The sequence below is a fragment of the Eptesicus fuscus genome, chromosome 15, assembly GCF_027574615.1.
Source record: "Eptesicus fuscus isolate TK198812 chromosome 15, DD_ASM_mEF_20220401, whole genome shotgun sequence".
NCBI classification, from domain to species: Eukaryota; Metazoa; Chordata; class Mammalia; order Chiroptera; family Vespertilionidae; genus Eptesicus; species Eptesicus fuscus.
The window spans coordinates 19,967,090-19,989,526 of NC_072487.1; the positions used below are offsets into that span (position 1 = coordinate 19,967,090).

Here is a 22,437-nt window from a genome sequence, read left to right on the forward strand (position 1 = left end):
CACCGCACCAGGGTGACCTTGGAAGCCACGCACTAAAGACAGCATGCTCTTCCCCTGCCCAGTCGCTGAATGCCCGCTTGGAGCAGAGCCTCTACCCGCACTTCAGTGCTGGCAATTGGACTTTCATGTGACCATGAAACAAACTATTTTGTCAAAACACGGATATTTCAGGATCGCACTGCTTTGGCAGCTAGTGTTTCCTTACCTAACGCAGGTGCTACTGTGATCAGCAATATATAAATTTATTTTCTTTTACTTCTATTTTGTTAAGAACACTTAACATGAGTGCACATATTCATTGAAAAGCAAAACCACATTCAGAGAAGTTTTGTCGCTGCCTATGTTCTCAAAAACACCTCGTTCACTCTTTTTTCCCCAACAATTCCAGGCACTGAGCTAGATGTGACATGTACAGAGGCAAATAAGTCAGCCTCTGGCCTCAAGCTTACAATATATTGGGGATGGCAGACATATAATAAAAATACAAATAAGTGTATCATTACAAATTACCAGTGCTTGAAGGAGAGCGGGCATTGTGAGCGAACAGCAGAAGAGATCTAATATAGACTGGGCAGGGTGAGCCGGGGGACTGGTTCTTCTGGGGAAGTGATAGTTAAGCTACAGAGCAGATGGATGAACATAAACGAATTAAAAATACAGAAAGTGCCCTCCAGCAAAAAGAACAACTTGTACAAGACCCTGAAGTAGGAACAAACTTGATGCCCTTGAGGGACCAAAAGGAGGCCAGTGGACTGGATAGACAGTGGTGAGCAAGGGACTTGGAGGGGAATGGAGAGAGCAAACAGGCGATGGGTCATGCCCGGCCTTGAAGACCAGTAAAGGTTCAATCTTAGTCTAAAGCAGGGGTGGGGAACATCTGGCCCGGGGGGCCGTATAAGGCCCTCGAAATCACTTGGTGTGGCCCAGCCAAGGCATTAGGGGTGAGTTAATTAAACGTTAGACCAAATATAACAGGCTAATTTTGTATACCCTGCGAATGATGTTATAAATATCCAAATGGCCCTTGGCAGAAAAAAGGTTCCCCACCCCTGGAAAGCATCATTCTCAATGGGGGCAATCATGGCCCCAAGGTAATGAAAAATTGGTTCAACGGAAAGAGGAGAACTTAAATAATGACAATGGTTTGAGGCCCTTCAATGGGCCACAGCACCGGTAAACAGTTTATGGTGTTAAAATCTCATGTAGGTAGAGTTGGCTTAGAGGAAAATGTCTAGAAGGAGAAGGGGGTGGGGGGTGATAATGAAAAAAAAAGGTTCAGAAATACTAGTCTAAAGGCAACAGAAAGCCACTGAAAGTGTTAAGAAAGGGAGCTGCCACACTCTGATTTCATTTCTAAAAAATCCATCAGAGAGAACTATTAATATTTTTCTGTGTTGAAAAAAAACTTAGAAAAAGGTTGGAAACTCCTATTCATTTTAGAAGTTATGATTAAGTGGTATTAACCCACTAAGAGCATGTAATCCAAGCTCTTCATTCCAGAGGTTGGGAGGGGGGAAGGAAATGAAACTCAGAAAGGCTATGTAACTAATTTGTCCAAAATCATGCAATTAGCAAGTAGCAAGCAGTGTTTGGATCCTGGTCTACTTCCTTTCCTTTCAACACTGTTCCCAAAATTCCACCCTGCCCCTCCACGCATCTGTGCTATGCATGCAATTAATTTGCATGCCTCCATTTTACATATTGTTTCATATTTGACCTCCCTTCACACAGTATTTGAGTCAGATGTATGAAAAGGAAGAAAATAATTTATAATGTGCTAGCCACATATTGTCTCCTATCTTGGAAAATGTCAAGATTTGCAGGTTACATACAAGACCAAACACAAGAGTCCATGGGCTCTGTTGGTTTAGTTACATGCACAGGAGGTGAGTGGTATATTGCTCAGCTTTTGTAACCATTTGCAGAAGATTTCCAAAGGGACCCTGTTAGCCCATTGTTTAAATTAACTGTTTCCTGGGCCTCTCAAACAGTAAATTAGACGTATGGAGAAGAAGGTGCCGCTTCTCTTTTATACAGAAAAAGAAGCCGACATAAAATGGAACACCACTGTTCACAGTAGCATCATTCACAATGACCAGAGGGTGGAAGCATCCCAAGTGTCCATGGATGGATGAATGGATGAACAAAATGTGGCAAATAAGGGTATTAATCAGCCTTTAACAGGAGGGAAATTCTGATACATGCTCCCACATAGATGAACCTTGTGGACACTATGCAAAGAGAAATAAGCCAGGCACAAAAGGACAAATACTGAATGATCCCACTTAAATGAGGTACCTAGAAGAGTCAAATTCATAGAGACAGAAAGTAGAATGGTGGTTGCCAGGGGTGAGGGGAATGGAGAGTTGTTATTTGATGGCTATAGTTTCAGTCTTGCAAAATGAAAAGCATTCTGGAGATTGGTTGCATAGCAATGTGAATGCATCTTAACCATTTTACGGTACACTTAAAATGGTTAAGATGGTAAAGTTTGTGTGTATTTTGCCAATTATAATTTTTTTTAATTTAAATGGTAAGTCAAAGATAATGTTAAGTGGTTTTACAGTAATGTCAGAGAACCTCTATTCACATATAAACAACAGAGTCAGAAAAATTAAACATCTAAGCCACATCTTGGAAGCCGGGAGGTTTGGAAAAGCTAATGAGGTTTAAACTAAAGCAAAATTTACCATCTTAACCATTTTAAGTGTACCGTAAAATGGTTAAGATGCATTCACATTGTTATGCAACCAGTCTCCAGAATGCTTTTCATTTTGCAAGACTGAAACTATAGCCATCAAATAACAACCCTGGGTTTGTGATATCAGTACACTTTCAACCCTCTTGAATTGGATTGAGCCAATGAAATGTGAGCAGATCTGACACCTGCCACTGTGAGGGGAAGCCCTTAGCAGCCCGGGGAGGCAGAGCGGCCTTCTCCTCCCCCTGCCTGCAGCCACGGAAGCACACGCTGGAGACGGAGCTGCTGTCAACACGGACTCCCGAGTACACACAGTGAGCCCAGCCCTCCTGACAAGCCGCACAGAATGTGTGGCCTGACGGGGAAATACACCTTTTTTAAGCCAGTCCAGTTGGGGGGCTATTTGTTACCACAGTATCACCTAGCCTTTCCTGACTAGTACAGTTTTAAAAGGAACATTACAATATGAGGATTTGAATTTCAGCTTACGTCAATAAATACTCTTTAATAGTCCAGAACCTGTATGTCTCGGCAACTGACTTCTGAAAGGACATTCACAATGACCGCTCTTCATTCGATGTACACGGTTGAACAATGACTATTCTCAGTAAAGAAAACGTCTTTCCTCCCCACGTGCAGCACTACATCGTACCCTGTGCATGACTCACAGGAGAGCGTGTCTTTGGTTTGGCTGGATTGTGACAGGGATGGGGAGAACATCCTAAAAAACAGGCGCACGAAACATCTCCTTCCTTTCCTCCAAGAGCGTAGCAACCGTTGCTACATCACGCTTGAGGCGAGGAGGTGTTCAGCAGCACGTACTCTCGCTTTCACCAAGTGTCAAGTTCCCGGATGCCTTGGACAGGGTTCTAAATAAGTATCTGTTAATCTTCCGGGGGCATGATGACTCGAGAGGAAAATCCACAGAAGCCAGTTTCCAGCAGGTTATGGGAAGGGCGGGAAGGGACGGGCTGAGGGTTTTCCTTTCCTTTTTCCTCCCATCATTCCTCTGCTGCAGGCACTGTGACTGAGAGCTAAAGCTATTCCCAAACATCTGAAAACCATTTATTAAAAAACTGAGGTTACTACAAATAAAGACACTTTAACTGGTGGTTCATATCTTTAGTTCATGATGTAACTAGACACTAAAATAACAGTGTATGCTCTGGAGGGAAAAATCACTGAGCGGAGTTATGAGACGCGTGGTCCACTCCCACCTCTCCCACTGACAAACTGGGACGTGTCACTCAGCTTCCTAAGATGTTATTTCTCACGTCCATAAATAAGACAGATCAGATCAGTGTTTCCCAAAATGTGGCCTTTGGTCCAGCTGTGCCTGAATCCTCTTGGATACGTGGATGAGGGGAAAGGGTATCCCTAGAACCCATCACTTCCCTGTTGAGTCTGAATCCCTAAGAGTGGGGCCATTTGAAAGCTTCTCAGCTTTTGGTTGGACAGTTCTATCTTTGGTGACCTTTGGAATTGTGTGATAGGGCCAAACCAATCCCTACATAAAATGAAGTTTGTGAAGCATAAGACTAAAAACTCTCTAAGGTTCCTCCCAGCTATAGAATCCCACAGTCATGAACAGAGCTGAACAGAAATACATGGCTCCCGCACCACCCACTCCAGCCCTCCCCTAAATGCATCATTCTCTACTTAGAGGTCATCCTAGTGCAAATTAAAATATTAAAACTGATATGGAATGACTAACTATTCAAAAGTATTTCCTCCTTCATTTCACCTCATCTTCATTCTCTACCACAAAATAAAAAATGCCTAAACCTCAATCACACCATAGAGAATAAATGTTAATTCCACATATGATATTTTACAGCCAGATCTTTACATCATGTTGACTCCATGTTCTCTCATAAAACTGTTTCCGAATATTAACTTCAAAATTTGTAAAACAATGTTTCTGTGCTGCATTTGTGAGCAAATAGGCTAGACTGTATTTACTGAAGCAGGGAATAGAAAGCAGTTACTGAAAGACTTTAAACTAGAACACAAAACTGGGGATGGAGGAAGTACGTTCCATGTTTGGTGACTAGCAGTCAGTAAACATCGATTCCCTTCCCTGAAGAACATATGACTCTCTTAGTTGCTGAGGTCAGTAAATCCAGAACTAGAACCAAGGTCTCCAAACCTCAAGTTTAGTGTCTTTTCTGTAAATCTGACCAATGTTTATATTTACTCTGGGAAACAAAAAGTATGACTAGCTGGAAAGTGTGCATAATAACCAGAAGGAGCGCTAATGAGATTTGGAGATGAATCAGGACAGAAAAATAGAAATAATGAAAGAATAAACAGTGCTAACTTCCAGTTAAATGTGGCAGATTGAACACCCCAAAAGTCTGTTAAGATAACAGTGAGTAAATAAAGATGACAAGAGAACTGGAACAGAGACAGCAGCAGGGAAAAGAAGCCACCAAGTTTTTTGAATTTGGAAAACTGGTGGAGGATGTGTAACTGACTGACAGCTGTGCCTGCAGAGGAGACAATGGTGAGAAGCAAGACCATCTGGCCCGTGAAGTTCAGAAAGGCTTCAGACCTGGAGGCACCTGTTGTTGCAAAAGCGGGGGAGGGTAGTGACCCTTTGCCTACAACTAGGAATAGTGGTTGAAAATCTATCTAAATAACCCTTGAAAAGTAAAACTGAGAAAATATTTTAGAAAGTGCAACAAACTATAATGATAAAAACAAGATTTTAAAAGATAGATGGTCAATTCGGGAGGCATAATAACTGACTGACAAGTTTCACAAAAAGCAAACACATAAAATGCTGGCAAGGAAAGTATCGGACATATGAAAATAAATATTCCCTGAACTAAAGGACATAGATCTATTGCAAGTACATAAAGAACTTACCACGCTGTATTGAAATTACCCACACCAAGGCACAACATCATGAAACTTCAGTTCAGAGGTCAGCAAACTATGGCCAGGGGGCCAAAATCTGGCCCAACCCTTATTTTTGTAAATAGTTTACTGAAACACCACCAAGTTCAATCATTTACATACTGCCTATTGCTGCTTTGTGCTCTAAAAACAGAGTTGAGTAGTTGCAACAGATACAGTACTAGAGCATACAAAGCCTAAGATATTTACCCAAGAGAAATGAAAACATACATTCACACAAAAACTTGCACATGAATGTTCATTAGCAGCATTACTCATAACAGCCCAGAGTGAAAACAATCCAAATGTCCATCCATAGACAAATGGATAAACAAAATGTGGCATGTCCATACAATGACATATTTTTCAGCCATAAAGAGAATAAAGTACAAATATAAGCTACAATTTGGATGAACTGTGAAAACATGCTAAGTGAAAGAAACCATTCCCTAAAGTTCACATATTCTATGATTCCATTCCTATGAAAATCCAGGGTATTAAAATGTATAAAGAAAGTAGATTAGTGATTGCTTGGGGCAGGGGTGGGTAGAGAATAGGAGTGTAGTAGCTAAAGAGTAAATGTTTCATTTTGGAATAACAAAAATTTCTAAAATTGACTGTGGTGATGGGTGTACATATCTGAGAATATAATAAACCACTGAATTGTGCTCTTTAAATGGGCAAATTGTATGATATATGTATTACATTTCAATAAAGCTGTTTATTTTTTTAATTAAAGGTATTGGGGTGACATTGGTTAATGTAATTATATAGGATTCAAATGTACAATTCTATAATACACCATCTGTATATTGCATCGTGTGCCCACCACCCAAAGTCGTCTCCTTCATCACCATATATTTAACCCACTTTACCCTTTATTTCTTCCCCTCACTCCCCTTTCCTTCTAGTAATAACAATACGATGTCTGAGTCTATGAGGTTTTGTTTGTTTGTTTGTTAATCCTCACCCCAGGATATTTTCCTTTGATTTTTAGAGAGAGTGGAAGGGAGAGGGAGAGAGAGAAACATAGATGTCAGAGAGACACATCCATGTTTACCTCCCGCACATCCCCAACTAGGGCTGGGGATCGAGTCTGCAACCGAGGTGGGTGCCTCTGACCAGAGTCGAATCTGGGACCCTTCACTCCGCAGGCTGATGCTCTCTATCCACTGAACCAAACTGGCCAGGGCTGAGTCTATGAGTTTTTGTGTGTTTTAAAAAGAAAATATGCTGGAAAAAAATGGAATAATAATACTTCACCTGGCACACTGTAGCCATTACAATATATTAATACTGACCACTGAGTCTTTAAAATGTGGTAGAAGATCATGAAAGTTTGCCAAAGTAGGATATGAAAGAGAATTAGGGAATCATATCATAATTGAAGTCTAATGGCAAATGATAAGTCACATTAAAGGTATACTATAAGGACTATAAAAGAGGGTGAAATGAGTAAAGGGGGTCAATTGTGTGATAGTGGATGGAAACTACAGCTTTGGTGTAAGCACACTGTAGTGTATTCAGATGTTGAACTATAATGTTGTATACCTTAAACTTGTATCATGTTATAAACCAATGTTACCTCAGTTCAAAAGAAAAAGACCTATGGAAGTACTAGTAACTAACAAGAAAAATCTCAAAAACATTATCTAATATTAATATAGTCAAAGACAAAGTTGGTTTTAGAGCACAGATGATAGAGAAGGTCATCTAATAATGACAAAAGGGCCAATTCACCAAAAACATAATTCGAAATGTTTACGCACCCAATTACAGTCAAAATAAATAAAGCAAAAATTTCAAGGAACAATAGACAAATCCACAATGATAAATGGATATTGCATTTATCAATCTCAATAACTGATACAGTAAGTATACAAAAATCTGTAAAGATACAGAATATTTTAATAATACCCTCAACCAACTTGTCTTAATTGACATTTATACAATACTCCACCCAATAACAAACTAATCAGAAAAATTTAGAAGACACAAATTCATAGAAAATTTAATTCTTTTTAAATATACATAGAACATTTATCATACCATATTCTGGGATGTAAAGCAAATTTCATTAATTTAAAAGGATTCAAGTTATATAAAATGAGTTCTCTGACCAAACTGGAATTATATTAGGAAAAGAATAACACAAAGACATCTGGAAAATCTCCAGATTTTTAGAAACTAAACAACTCACTTCAAAATACAGGGGTAAAAGAGGAAGTCGGAGGGAAATAAGTTTTTTTAACTAAAAAAATGAAAACACATTTTGGTATGCCACTAAAACAGTACTGAGGAAAAATTTATGTCATTAGACACCTATATTTGAAAACATTAAATGTCTCAATGACCTCAGCATAATGAACTAGAAAAATAAGACCAAATAAAACATAAAGTAGTAGGAAAAAGTAAATAAAGATGAGGAAAATAATAAAATAGAAAACAAATCAATAGAGAAAAACCCATGAAACTAAAAGCTTCTTCTTTGAGAAGATCTATACAATTGATAAACCTCTCAGAAGATTGATCAGGAAAAAGAATGAATAAACAATCAAAACCAGGAATGATAGAGGTGATATTATATGTTTTATATAATGAAAAAATAAGGAAGCATTATGAACTAATTTATGATAATAAATTCAACAACTTAAATGACAGACAAATTCATGAAAGGCACAAACTACCAAAGCTAACTCAAAACAAAATAGATAACTTGAATAACTCTATATTTATTCAAGAATTTAAACTTGTAGTTAAAATCTTCACATGAAGCCAATTCAAAGTCTGGATGGCTTCACGGATGAATTCTACCAAACATTTAATGAAGAAATCATTTACAAGTGATTGTAAATGAAAATTGAAAAAGAAGGAATATTTCACAACTAATTCTGTGAGACCAGCATTACTCTGATACTAAAGCCAGACAAAGATATTGCAACAAAAAAAAAATAATACAACCAATAGCCTTCACAAAGATGTAAAAATTCTAATCAAAACTTACCAAATTGAATACAACAATGTAAAAAAAAAAAAGGAATAATATATTATCACCAAATGGAGTTTATCCCAGGAATGCAAGGTGAGTTTAACATTTGAAAGTCAATCAATGTAATTCACCACATTAACAAACTAAAATGAAAAACCATATGATAATTAGATCTAGAGAAAGCATCTGACAAAAGCCAACATCCATATTTGATAACAACTCTCAGCAAATAAAAATATAAAAAGAACATCCTCAAGGGCATCTACAGAAAACCTACCCCTAACATCATACATAATGGTGAAACATCAAATTATATTTTCCTAAGATCAGGAACAAGGCAAGAATATCTGTTCACACCACTTCTATTCAATCTTGTACTGTAGGTGCTAGCCAGTGTTATTAAACAAGGAAAATAAATAAAAAGCATCCTGATTGGTAAAGAACTGTCTTTATTTGCATATGACATGATTATATGTGTAGAAAACTGGTGGGATATAACAAAAAGCTACTGCAACTAATATGTGAGTTTAGTAAGGTTGAAGAAAATACAAACATACAAAAATCAATTTTTTAAAAATACTAACAAGGATCAGAAACAAAATTTTAAAAATAGTGCCATTTTAAAAGAGCATCAAAAATATGAAATTCTTAGCATAGGCTCTGACAAAATATGTAAGACCTGTACACTGAAAACTACCAACTATTGTTTAGAGAAATTTAAAAAGACCTAAGCAGAGACTTACATAATGTTCAGGAATTATGAAACAACATTAAGAGGCTAATTCTCTCAAAATAAATCTATAGATTAAAACACTCCCAATTGAATTCCTGCACACATCTTTTTTTAATTGTCAAACTGATTCTAAAACTCATAAGGGATAGCCAAATCAATGTCCTTCAAACAACAGAATAAATAGGAAGAATCACACTTCTTGAGTTCAAGACTTACTGTACAGCTATAGTGTTAATGATAGTGTGGTACTGGCATAGCAATAGACATATAGTTAACTGGAATAGAACAGAGAATCCAAAAATAGACCGATACAGGTATGGCAACTGATTTTCAACAAAGGTACAAAGGCAATTCAATGGAGAAAGCACAGTTTTTTCAAAAAATGTGCTAGAACAATTGAATACCCATAGGCCAAAAAATGAACTTTGTTCCATATCAAGCACCACATACAAAAATTAACTGAAAATAAAACATAGACTAAATATAACATATAAAATTATAAAAGAGAAAATTTCTATGATCTAGGTTAGACAAATATTTCTTTAAAACAAGAGCAAACGCATAATCTACAAAACAAACACACACACAAACAATGAAGCAAACTCAACTTTATCAAAATTAAAAATTGCTGCTCATCCAAAACACTGTCAAGAAAATGAAAAGACAAACCACATATTGGGAGAAAATATTTGTAAATGATACCTCTAATAAGAACTTATAGCCAGAATATATAAAGAATTCTCAGGAACTCAATAATAAGAAAACAAATAACTCAATAAGAAATGGATAAAATATTTTAATAGAAAACTTTGCCAAAGAATATATATAGATTCTACATAAATCCATGAAAAAAAAAATGCTCCACATAATTCATCATTAGGGAATTTCAAATTAACACCCAGAACAAGCTACTAGCATGCCTATTGGCATAGCTAAATAAAAGACTGACCTCACCAGGTGTTGGCAAGGATGCAGAAGAACTGGAAATCTCATCCACTGCCAGCAAGAATGTAAACTGGGCCGCCTTTCACCTGTTAGAGTAACTATTATCAACACGACAGGGAATAACTAGTGTTGGAGAGGATGTGGAGAAAAGGGAGCCCTGGCGGACTGCTGGCAGAAATGTAAATTTGGTGCAGCCACTATGAAAAACATTATGTAGAGGTTCCTTAAAAATTGTAAACTAGAGCTACCATAGGTCCCAGAAATCTCTCTTTTGGGTATCTACCTGAAAATTTGGGATACACTATTGGTAAAGATGTAGCGACCCCGTGTTTGTTGCAGCATTTTTCACAATAGCAAAGACATGGAAACAACCCAAGTGCCCTTGGATGGATGATTAAAGAAGATGTGGTACATATACTGGTATATACAATGGAATATTACTCAGCCATAAAAAAAGATGAAATAGTGCCATTTGTGACAACGTGATCTTGAGAGTATTATGCTAAGTTAAAAAAATCAGAAGAAAAAAGAACAAGAACCATAAGATTTCACTCATATGTGGGATATAGAACAGGAAGCAACAAATGGACAAACAAAACAATTTTAAAAACTTATAGACACAAACAAAATGGTGGTTACTAGAGAAAAGTGTGTGTGTGGGGGGAGTATGAAGAGGATACAGGGGTTTTAATACATGGTGATGGAAGGAGACTATGCTTCAGCTGGTGAGCATACAATAGAGTATACAGATGTCATATTATAAAGTTGTACACCTGAGTTTTTTATATATAGTTACTGAACAATGTTATCCCAATCAATTTAATAAAAAATAAAATAAAATGATACAACCTTCTGAAAACTGACAGTTTCTTTAAAAAGTTAAAAATACACCAATGATTCAGCCATTCCATTCCTAGGTATTTACCTAAAACAAAACAAATGAAACGACACGTCCATATAGATTTGTATACAAATCTTCATAGCAATTTGATTTGTAATTGCCAAAAAACTGGAAACACAGTGTGTACCAACAGGGGAATGCTGGTGGACAACAATCCATAGTGTATCCATACAATGTAATGCTCAGGAATAAAAAGGAATGAACTGATACATGCTACAGCATGGATAATTCAAAATAATTATGCTGCATGAAAGAAAAAAAAACATTTAAAAAATGGGGGTACCTCCCTAGCTGGTTTGGCTCAATAGATAGTATGTCAGCCTGTGGACTGAAGGGTCCCAGGTTCGATTCTGGTCAAGGGCACATGCCCAGATTGCAGGCTCAATCGCCAGTAGAGGGCATGCAGGAGGCAGCCAATCCATGATTCTCTCTCATCATGGATGTTTCTATCTCTCTCGCCCTGTCCCTTCCTTCTCTGAAATCAATAAAAATATATATATATTTTTTTTTAAAAAAAAGGGGGTACCTACTGTATGAGTCCATTTACACAAAATTCTAGAAGATACATTAATTTTTTTGTGACAGAAAGTACATCACTGTTTGCCTGGTGACATTTGGTGCCAGGAAGGGCAGGGAGGGATTGCAAATGGTAATGAGGAAACTGCAATGATGATGTTGTGTGTACACATATGTCAGAACTTATCAAAGTGTATACTTTAAAGATGTGTGGTTTACTATGAGTAAATTATACCTCAAAATAACATAAAACCACAACTACAACAACAACAAAAGACTGGGGCAAGAAGTTGCTGTTTCCTTATAAACCTTTATAATTTTTTTAACCATGCAAAATTATTATCATGTTAAAACTAAAAATAAAACAAGATCAAGGACATACAAAAGGAATAACAAAAGAAACAAGTCTCCTTTTCTTCAAAATTTTTAGCTGAAAATCAGGTGCCCATAAAGGCACAAATTCTGTCCAGCCATCCTGGAACTATTTACTTCCTACTGAATTCCTAACAAGAATGCAATTATAACACATAGTAAGTAAAAATATTCAACCTTAGTGTTTGAATGAGCTATCACTGATATGTCACCAAAAAAACATGAATTGCCATTAAGTGATTTTTTTAAGCAATAACAGATTTGTGTTGATCTAGCCACAACCTTGTTTATTTTTACAGGGACTGCTATAGTAGGTAGTAGGAATCATTAAGTAGGTGATAACTCCTAGTGGTTAAAACCCCAATACTCTACTTCCTTACCTGGGCGCAATTTGGGCAAATGGGATGAATTTGGGTTCAGCTGATGAACTGAAGGTGGTATCAGTAAAATAATCAGTTTCATTGCGAACCTAAGTAATGAGCTACCTTCAAGTTTCACAAGGAAAGAAAATAATCTTGCAAGTTAGGAGGGTATTCAGCCAGCACAAAAGCAGAAGTTCCGTGAAAAGAAAGGAAAAATGGTAGGATTTCTAAATAATTTTCATTTGCATTTAAATCATTCTTTGGACTTTTGGAGAAGAAAACTCAGGTGTAATTCAGTTTAGGGAGCCAGAAGCTCTTGAACATAGGTCCTCCTTTTATTCTGGCTCATCTATGTATATAAAAGCCCAAGTGACTGAACAACAGGTTGCTATGACGTGCACTGACCACCAGGGGGCTGATGCTCAACACAGGAGCTGCCTCCTGGTGGTCAGTGCACTCCCACAGCCAACCTCCCGTGGCCCCCATTGCCAACCAGGCAGAGGGACCCCACCCATGCACGAACTGGTGCACTGGGCCTCTAATATATTTATATGGTCTGATAATTCTGGTAGTCATGCCTTCATGGATGAGTGTTGATTTCAAAACTGTTTAAGGAATGTATAAGTTCCAAACAATTTCAAACTATTTGGTATTGGCTATTGGTGATAGAATGATTTCTTGATATTATGTACCCTCAAATTTCTGGTCTTTGTAATCACTGATTAGACATAATGCCCATGTGGTTTTAAAATAAACTAAGTGAGGACATTAGGAAGTGGTGCAAGGTCAGCTGCTTCTGAGCAACACCTGAGTAAGTTCACTGTAAAGTATTGCATTCTAATAGGAGACAGGACCATCTACCACTTCAAACTCTTTCCTATCCCTTCCCTGACAAGTTTAGTCAGGCTCCTCACATGTGGACAGCAGCCCTGCCAAGTGGAACTAGAAAAAGTCATTTTGAGTTAAACAATAAACCACTTCCAACGTAGGCTCGTGCACACGCGCGCACACACATACACGCACGCACGAGCTCAAATCTGCTTTCATCATCTTCTTCCAGAAGATAATTGGCTGACAAGCAAAGCAAGGAGGAACAGGTGTGTAATGGCAAGAAAATCCTGAACATCCAGAAAGCACCAAGTGACTTGAAATAGGTCTGAAAAGGCAGAGTGGGCAAGTATTAAAAAAAAAAAAAACACCAACAAAACAGACCAAAAAACACACACATACAAAAACACATAAGTCTAAGAAACTCATTATGCATTTTTTGCTGGAATCAAATATTCTCAGATACTTTACCAAAATTTCAGGGGTAAGAATTTCTACCCCTGTGGATATCTGGAAACAAGGCAAGGCATTCTGTCTTGATTTGGGTTAGATGTCAACCTGCCTAGGTGAGGAAATGGAGTTAAGGGTCTTGACCACAATGACACAGCTAGTGAGAGACAGAGCCAGGATTGGAAGCTCTGAGTTAAAGATGCTCTCTGGAGTCTGTCCCTTAGGCCCTCTTCACTGCTCTCCTGTGAGTTTCCTTTTGGGATCATGATTCTATAAGAACAGATTTTTGCACAGTGGTTTTCAACCCAGCTGCACCATGAAATCACCTGGAGCTTTGTAAATTCTGATACCCAAGCCTCACCCCATGCCCCCAAGGGTTCTGATGCAATCTAGCTGGGGTGTGGCCCCAGCCAGGGAGTTCCAAGAGTTCCCACCGGCAATCCTCATTGTGCAGCCATGGAGCAAAGCATGTTGGGAATACAGCTTGCTGATAATTAAGGCACGTTTTTGCAATGCTTTTCTTCCACCCCAGCCTAAGCAGGTGTTCCCTGTTGAAAATTTCTATCCCTTGGTAGGGAAGCTCTTGCTGGCCAGCCTGCCCTGGGCGGTTCTTAGCCATCATTCTTGGCCCTTGCTCATCCTCAGAGAGTGCACCACTCCAATCAAAGTGACCATTAAAATCAAGATCCAGAAACAAGCTTCTAACGTTAAGTAAAAGCGAGAGAAGGAAATCCCCCGATTTGGACAAGTCTCCATAAGCAAAACAGAGGAAAGGGAGGCTATCTGGCGATAATTCCGGCCAAGAGCATTTGGGCATTTTCCCAGAATTACCCAAGTAATACTGTGAAGAGCAAATTTATGGAGGCTACATTGTGTACAAACTGCCTACATCGTGAGGTTTAATCAAAAGTTACCTGACTCTGGAAGCCTGAATGCCAAAGACACTGCACGCATCGCGGGTTTGACTAACACCGGCCCTTGCCTAAGCAGCTCCCTCCAGGGTCCTTCAGGAATGAACCTGGCCAAGCTGACTGTGAATGAGACACTCAACCAGGGCCCTTCAGTGCCGCCTCCGGGCCCGGGCCCGAGCCACCCACTCAGGAGAACTCCCCAGATCCTACACCCCTCCTGGCTCCGGAGACAACTTAGGGGGCGTGGTGAGGACGCGCCCTCGTGCACCCGCCAGAATCAGAGGCACCAGGGAGCCCACCTGGTCTGGCGTCCGCACCTCTTACCCCGCTCTGCGGCGACCCAGGGGCGCGGGGGGCCCCTGCGTGACGATGTCATAAGCTCACCGGTCAAGGAAAGGACGGAAGGAGTGTCCCAGCGCCCGAGCCTCCCAATGCGGCCTGAGCCTCCGCCACGAAGGAGAGAAGGGGCTCCGCGAAGGATCGTCCCAAAGGGGTGCAGGGTCTCGGGCTCCCTGGGAGAAGGCCGCACCCCAGGCTCAGGCGCCGCCTCCTCGCCCCGACTCTGCCCAGCTGGAGGCAGGACCCGCGCTCGCGGGCGGGAAGTCGGGAAAGGGCCCCAGGAGGCTGGGCTGAGGCTCGGCGCGGATCTGACCCCGCCAGCCCCGAGCTCGCCGCGAGGGGCCGCCTTAGCCCCAAACCCGCGCCACCTGTCCCAGCTCGGGCAGCAGCGCAGTCTCAGGACAGACCCTCCTCGCTGGAGAGAGAGCGCTCGCCGCCGGAGCGCAGACTGGGAAAAAAAAAAAAAAATGCCAGGAGAGGGAGGAACGCCAAACGCGCAGACCGCCCTACCTGTCCGGCGACAAACAGCAGCCACCAGGTGCCGCCGAGGATGCGGACCGAGAGCGCCGAGTGCCAGGGCGCAGCCAGGCGTGCCATGGTGCCCCCGCGGGGCAGAGGGGGCAGTGCCAGGCGAGACCCCTTCTCGGAAGCTGGAGCCGCTTCCCTTGCGGGCTGCGGAGGCTGGCCTCCCGGCGTGCGTCTGCGGGGCAGGGCTGCGCTGGACCGCCGCGTCCGCGGAGCCCGGCTGCTTTAAATGGGAGCGCGTGCGCTGGGGGTGGGGGCCTTATTTGTGAATGTGCTGCTTGTCTTGGCTCGGGATGGTTCGCGCTCCAACCCCCACCCCACCCCACCCCCAGCACCCGCTCCGGCTCCTGCTCCTCCCCTCCTGGGTCAGCCCAGTGAAGGCGGGGAGCGCAGACACCCAGCCGCCGGGGCAGCGACCGCGGAGCGCGTTTCGGGGGAGCGGGGCTACCTGCTGGCTTCTATTTATTTGTTCTTTTTAAAGGGAGGGTCCGGCGCTACACCTCTTGCTCGCGTGTGGAATGCCATCCTGCCCGCCCTGCGCGGATGCTGGATGAGAAGGGAAAGCGCTTCAGGACTCTCGGCGCTTTCTCGGGGACGAGTCCGCAGGGCCCTTCCCAGTGCGTTTTGCCTGGAACTCGGAGCCCTGGGAGCCACGGAAGGGTCTCCGAGGACGGGGGGAGAGTTGGTGCGTGTGCGGAGAGGGTCGATGATCAAGAAACTGGCGGGACAGCGGGGCAGAACTGGACGTTACCCTGTGCTAGCCTGTCCCTGGGGACCCGTCCCCTGGGGACACGGACAGATTCTCCCTGGGAGTTAATTTGTTTTGCAACCTGAGTTTAGGGAAAGAGGATTCGCTCTAGATCAGCGGGAACCCAGGACAGCTGAGCATGGACGCAATGAACCAGGAGCCAGTGTCACGCACAGGGAGCCCAAGAAATGAGTTCCTTGAGACTGACTTCACTGGCTGTCTTCTTGGGTCAGTGGGTTCCTGGGGGCAAGCCAGGATGCCCCTTCTCTGGGTGTGGGCCACGCCCTCATTCCTTACCCTTGAACTTTCAAGCTCTCTCCCTGCCTCTCTGCCCTTTTCTTGGCCATTGGGACCCAGGCTCATTTCTTCCTGAAAACCTGGCGCTCCAGAGCCAGTTTCCCAAAGCATCTTTATAAGAAAGCAAATACCCCACCCTTCTTCCAAAGGCCTTCCAGGCCACTCCACCCCTCTGGAGCCTTGGCAGGGAAGTAAGCAGAGGCGGGGAGCTGGCCCCACTTCAGTAAACTCCGTACGATAAGAGGATTCAGCGCAGCGCTGGTGAAATAACTTTTGTGAAGTTCCCACGTGCAAGCATTGGAGTGAGCCCAGCATAGAATGAAGACGCCGCCATACTCCCTAGCAACCATTCATTCAGTCCCCATATTCCTGAAGCCAAGGGCTGCGTTTAAACGTTGCAGCCCATCAGTGACCTAGACCGAGGTGGATCCTGCCTGTTTCAGTTGAGTTGCGTAAAACACACCAGACACAAACTGCTGACAATGAGAGGCACGGCCAGGGCAGAAGTGCCTTTGGGAAATGAATGTACATGTGCCCGCAGCAGCATTTGTGTCCAGAATAGGGGGGTTTTGTTCTTGTATATGGTAACGGAGCTGCTTCTCAGAATTCGTCTGTTTACTCCTTATGTGCATATTTTTTGAATTGCCAAGATATAAACAAAAACAAACAAACAAAAAATAGAAGCAGACAAAAAAAAAGTCTCCCTTTGATCTTAAGAGTCCCAGAAAATAAAAATTGGAAAGTCAAAATCTTTAGAGATTTTTTTTTTCAAGGGGTGTTTAGGCCAGCTTTCCCATTTGAATTGGTAAAGAAGAAAGGCTAAGATATTAAAAACCAAACAAAAAAAAATACAAACAAAAAACACAGGAGCTGGAACTAGGAAAGAGTTCCTATGGAGGGTTGCAGATGGCTTGTCTGCTAGGACCGTGGTCGGCAAACTGCGGCTCGCGAGCCACATGCGGCTCTTTGGTCCCTTGAGTGTGGCTCTTCCACAAAATACCACGGGCTGGGCGAGTCTATTTTGAAGAAGTTTAAGTTTAAAAATGTGGCTCTCAAAAGAAATTTCAATCGTTGTACTGTTGCTATTTGGCTCTGTTGACTAATGAGTTTGCCGACCACTGTCTGGGACATTTGAGCCACAACATTGATCGACAAAAGACAATACTGGGCTTGGTAGGTGGTGCTCCTACGTGGTGGGGTGGGGGAGGTAAAGCACCAGGCAGCAAGAAAGGACCCACATCGGTGTGCCAGGTGTCAGTGCTAGGCAATATTAACGGAATTAAATCTTCAAACAACCCTCACATAGATACAGATCACAGATCACCCCAACAGGACAGATAAGTGTCACCATAGCATAATTTTCACCAGCCTTAAGTGGGCTCTCCACACTGCCTATCCGTCTCCCTGGTCCACTTGAGAATCCTGAGGCTCAAGGGCTATCCTCCCAAAGTAAGACCCAGGTGGGGAACGCAGTAACAGGATTTCAGGACTGAAAGGGAACGCTAGGCCCACCACATACTCCAAACCTTTAAGAACTTTTCCATCTATAGTTCAATAGCCACACTGTAGTTTACAAATGGGTGAAGAAACTAAGGCCCAGGAGCATTACCTGACTTGCCCCATGTCTCACACTTTAAGATGCAGAGTGATTGATTTCTACCTCAATGTGGTGAGGAAAGAGTGAACTTCTCTTCTTTGAACAATCAGTTAACAGAAGAAAACAAGAATTTAAAGCTTAGTTAAGTGTAGGGTAAAAAGGGGGGTAGAAAGCCCTAAAGGAGGAAGACCAGCTAAGAAGATGCTGCTGTAAACCAGCCAGGTGATGACGGTTCCCTTACTGGAGATGGGCTCCAGCAACCGAAGAATGGGTGCTGGGAAAACCAGAGAGAGGGAAGAAAGCATTATTTGTTCTGTACAATATGGGAAGATGGCACCACCTGAGAGCATCTTCTTACCAGAGGTCCAGCTCCAGAGCCTTGTGTCTGGCATCAGATTCAAATGTTAGCAATTTGTCTGATTTTGTTGGTTATTCACTGTTTGCTTACAAATCTACAGAGTCTTAAACTAATTTCCAAATAATATACATCACTGAGAGTTTAAGAACTAAATGAATGAGGTGAAAGAAAGTATTGTCATTATCCACTGAAGATCAAGTTTCCTTGATGCTGCAAAAAATATAGGGAGGATGCTTTAAAACAGATGGTTTTACTTAACAGCTTCATGACCTCACTGTGACACAAGGACTAAGAAATGTCACATTCCTCAGGTACTAGGATCCACATGGAGTTTCAAAAGAGCCCAACTACTGATGGCTCTTCATCTCACCCCAGTCACAGTCTTGCCAAAGCCTCTGCTTGGGGCCATAAGCCCTTTCATCTGAGACTGGCATCAGGAGTCAGACCTATGAAAGAATCATTCAATTGACACATTAAAATACATCATTCTGAGACTAACTCTAACTGTTGATCACAGTGGCACTTCTACTCCATTGACTGCTCACTCTTCCTGTCCCTTTTTATCCAGAATGTTTTGGGTTCCTTTTTCAGAGCCCATCATTTCAAAAACACTTGTTCTAATACCCTACACTCCCTTGTGCCTTGATCTTTTCTTGACACTTCAACTCAAAACAAGTATGTGCTTTCTCAGTGCCTGCCCTACAAGAGCCAAACACTGCAGGGGGAGCCACACCACAGGGCAGATAAGTGTCACCATAGCTTAATTTTCACCAGCCTTAAGTTGGCTCTCCACACTGCCCATCAATCTCCTTGGTCCATTCACTCGTCTTGCTGTTGACCCTCTAACGGGGGTAGGGAAACGCCTGGCCCGAGGGCCGTATAAGGCCCACAAAATCATTTGGCCTGGCCCTGCCAAGGCATTAGGGATGAGTTAATTAAATGTTAGACCAAATGTAGCAGGCTAATTTTTAAGTTGATAATTTTGTCTGGCCTGTGAATGATGTTATAAATACCCAAATGGCCCTTGGCAAAAAGAAGGTTCCCCACCTTCGGCACTTTCTCCAAACCTGCGGCTCCTCCATTACTCATTTCCCCTTCAACAGATATCCAGAACTCTGCCTTTCCGAGAAAACCTAATCAGCTAAATGGGAACAACTACAACTTCACCTTTTCCAACAAGTCTACTTATATCCGCAACCATCCCGCCCTTTTGTTTTCTAAGGCAGGTCCCTCCACATGCCTTGAATCTAATCTCCTCTTGCCTTTTTCAACTACTTAGAAAACTTACTACAATTTTCCCTTCTCTCTGCTCTATGGTCCACAACTCCCTGTAAGCTCTGTCCTATCTTTCAATATTCAGACATGCTCTGGCCTCCCCCATGTATAAACAAACAAAGAAATGAATATCTCTCCTTCAACCACTTACACCTTCTTTCCTTCACAAGCGTAATTCTTGAAGGTTTATTTATACTCTGAATTACCTTTCTCCCTTCCTGATTAACCCTCAACACATGCAACTCAGAATTTGGCCACCACCACTCTCCAGAAATAGAACCTACTACCTCCAGTCACCAGTTACCCCCACGCTGTCATTACCAATAAACATGGGTGGGTCCTCTTCTTACTTGTCCTACCTAGCAAAACCATGTGTCATGGTCAGTCATTCCTTCCTTTTTGGATGCTCCTCAGACACTGGCCTGCTACTCTTAGGAACACTACTCTTATACATGCCATCCTCTTCCCTCCCAATCCCCTTATCTAGTTAACTACTGAGCTGCTCCCGTATCTGGGTTGGATTCCTTATTTATATGCATTTATGTATCTGTATTATTTTCCTGCAGAAAACTGATTCTAATTAGTAATCATATTTTTATTAATGTGATTGATTCACCAAAATGTCTTTCCCTTTCCACTAGGTTGTAAATTCTACAGGGGCAGTTCACCATTGTGGATTCAATGCCTGCCCAGACCAAATGCCCAGCACATCATGTTTGACAAAATAAAAATTTGTTGAGTTAATAAATGGATGAATTTATATCATACTCCATATCTTTCTGTGAGCCAATTCGGACACTTAACCATCAAGTAAACGCAAACTACAAGCTCTTTGGGGACAGACATTATATGTTATTGACCTTCAAGTTCTACAAATGCCCTAGGTAGGAACATAGAAGTTACTAAAAATAAAATAAATGACTGGCTGACCGTTTAAATGAATGGACAGAATCCACTAACAGAATCAGAAACACCTTAATCATGTAAATTCCTAGCCACACTTCAAGTAAAAATTCATGTCATATAATGATTGAACAGATAAAACATTACAATACCCCTTCCTCCTTCTAAAAAATATAATGAAGTTTGGTATAGGACTGATTATGTTCCTTATTATCACCTTGAAGTTTCCCCAAATCAAAAAGTAAATAACAGATAATATATACAGAACATCCACCACAATACAAGTTACATTTTTCCCTGAATACTGAGAAACGAGAGGAAGGGGGAGGTGCACATTCTGTTATACAGAGTTAAGATGGATCTAAATTAGTTCTCGTTCGCATGTCGTGTACATTACAAAATGTCCAGCAAGAAAGGCACTTGCTGATAACCGGCTCACATCCTGCTTCATTCTCCTGTTGGTCTTTTGCTAGAAATGCCCTTCTTGCCAGCCTTTATTTGCCTCGGTAGACAAGCAAAACACTGAGCAAAGCTGTTCAGTCAAGCACAAGGTTTGTTTTTGACAAGCTGAATATCACAAACTCTGTTCAAAGAAAATATACATACCTGAATTATACAGTTAAAAGTCTCCTCGCTTGAGTGAAGCTGTTTCAACAGTATTCCAGTCCATAGGGACATGTGGCTTCGACTATTACAAACTGTTAAATTATGTGCATAATAAAAATGATAGGAAACATAAAGTAGTATGTTTATATCTCACAGAAATGACTCAAAGCCATATTTCCAGAAAGCAAACCCTGGAAGTCCACGGTTTCACTTATTCCCTGCCCCAATTAATCCCTGTCTTAATTTTGTCTTTCCTGTGAACATTCAGATTTTTATTTAGTTTTAGCTACTGTATTTCTGGGTTTTTAAATTAGGAGCATTAAAACTAGTTGAAACTGAAAGAACAGAGTTCTATAAATTGACATTGAGATCAAAATATTTAAAGTTACCTCTTTCCTTCTAAGGGGAAAACTCAGTGTCTCATGAGGGTTATAACTTATCAGCAGACTTATCTTTCCATTCTATAACACTGAGTTACTGAGGAGTGCTTGAGGTCACACTGATTTCCTGGCATACATCTAACTGCATTCATGATAGTGTGTTAGTAATGTGCATACTTAATCTCTTGATGTTGGCTTGCGGGAGTCTCAAATATAAAATGTGACAGCATTTGTTTTTCTTACCACATAAAAAATGACATCACAAGCTGTTAAGAGGTTAAACCATATATTATGGCTTCATTTCAGAGTCACCGTTTGCGTCATATGACTGCCCAACAGGGACCGAAACTAACACACTTAACATTCCTGAGTCTAATAACATATATGAGCTCCTCCGGGTGAGGCCCATTGGGTGTGGTTTTATCACACAGAAAATCTTATATAATAATAACCTTTTCAAAAAATTGTCGTTCTTTCTCCATGTGTTGAAGGATTTGTCCAAATAATACAGCAAAGGACAACAGAGATTATAAAGGAATCAAAAAATTACACTTAGAAACAAACATATTAATTCCATTCATCTTCTCTGGGGACCTCGGAAACTGTTTACCTGAACTTGGCAACAATTTTTTCCTAAGTCAATTAGTCTGTCAGCAATAATACTCAGTTTCCATTTTGTTCTAGCCATTATGAAAATATGTACAAAAAGAAAAAACATGATCCCTATTCTCTCAAAATGCACAATTAAGTTTTTCAAGATGCATTTATGAAAGAAATTTATATCTCCAAAATAATTGTTC

The 22,437-nt window shown here is 41.2% G+C and overlaps 1 protein-coding gene across 1 annotated transcript in view; it reads right to left on the reverse strand.

The window, feature by feature from the left end:
* The window catches only part of ADAMTSL1 (ADAMTS like 1), an 882,329-nt gene extending 866,622 nt beyond the window's left edge, over positions 1-15,707 (reverse strand). The window contains exon 1 of the mRNA XM_028150731.2: positions 15,459-15,707. Coding sequence (XP_028006532.2) covers positions 15,459-15,545 — 87 coding nt within the window. The 5' untranslated portion in view covers positions 15,546-15,707. The remainder of the gene's footprint in view (positions 1-15,458) is intronic.
* Positions 15,708-22,437: the final 6,730 nt, after the last annotated feature.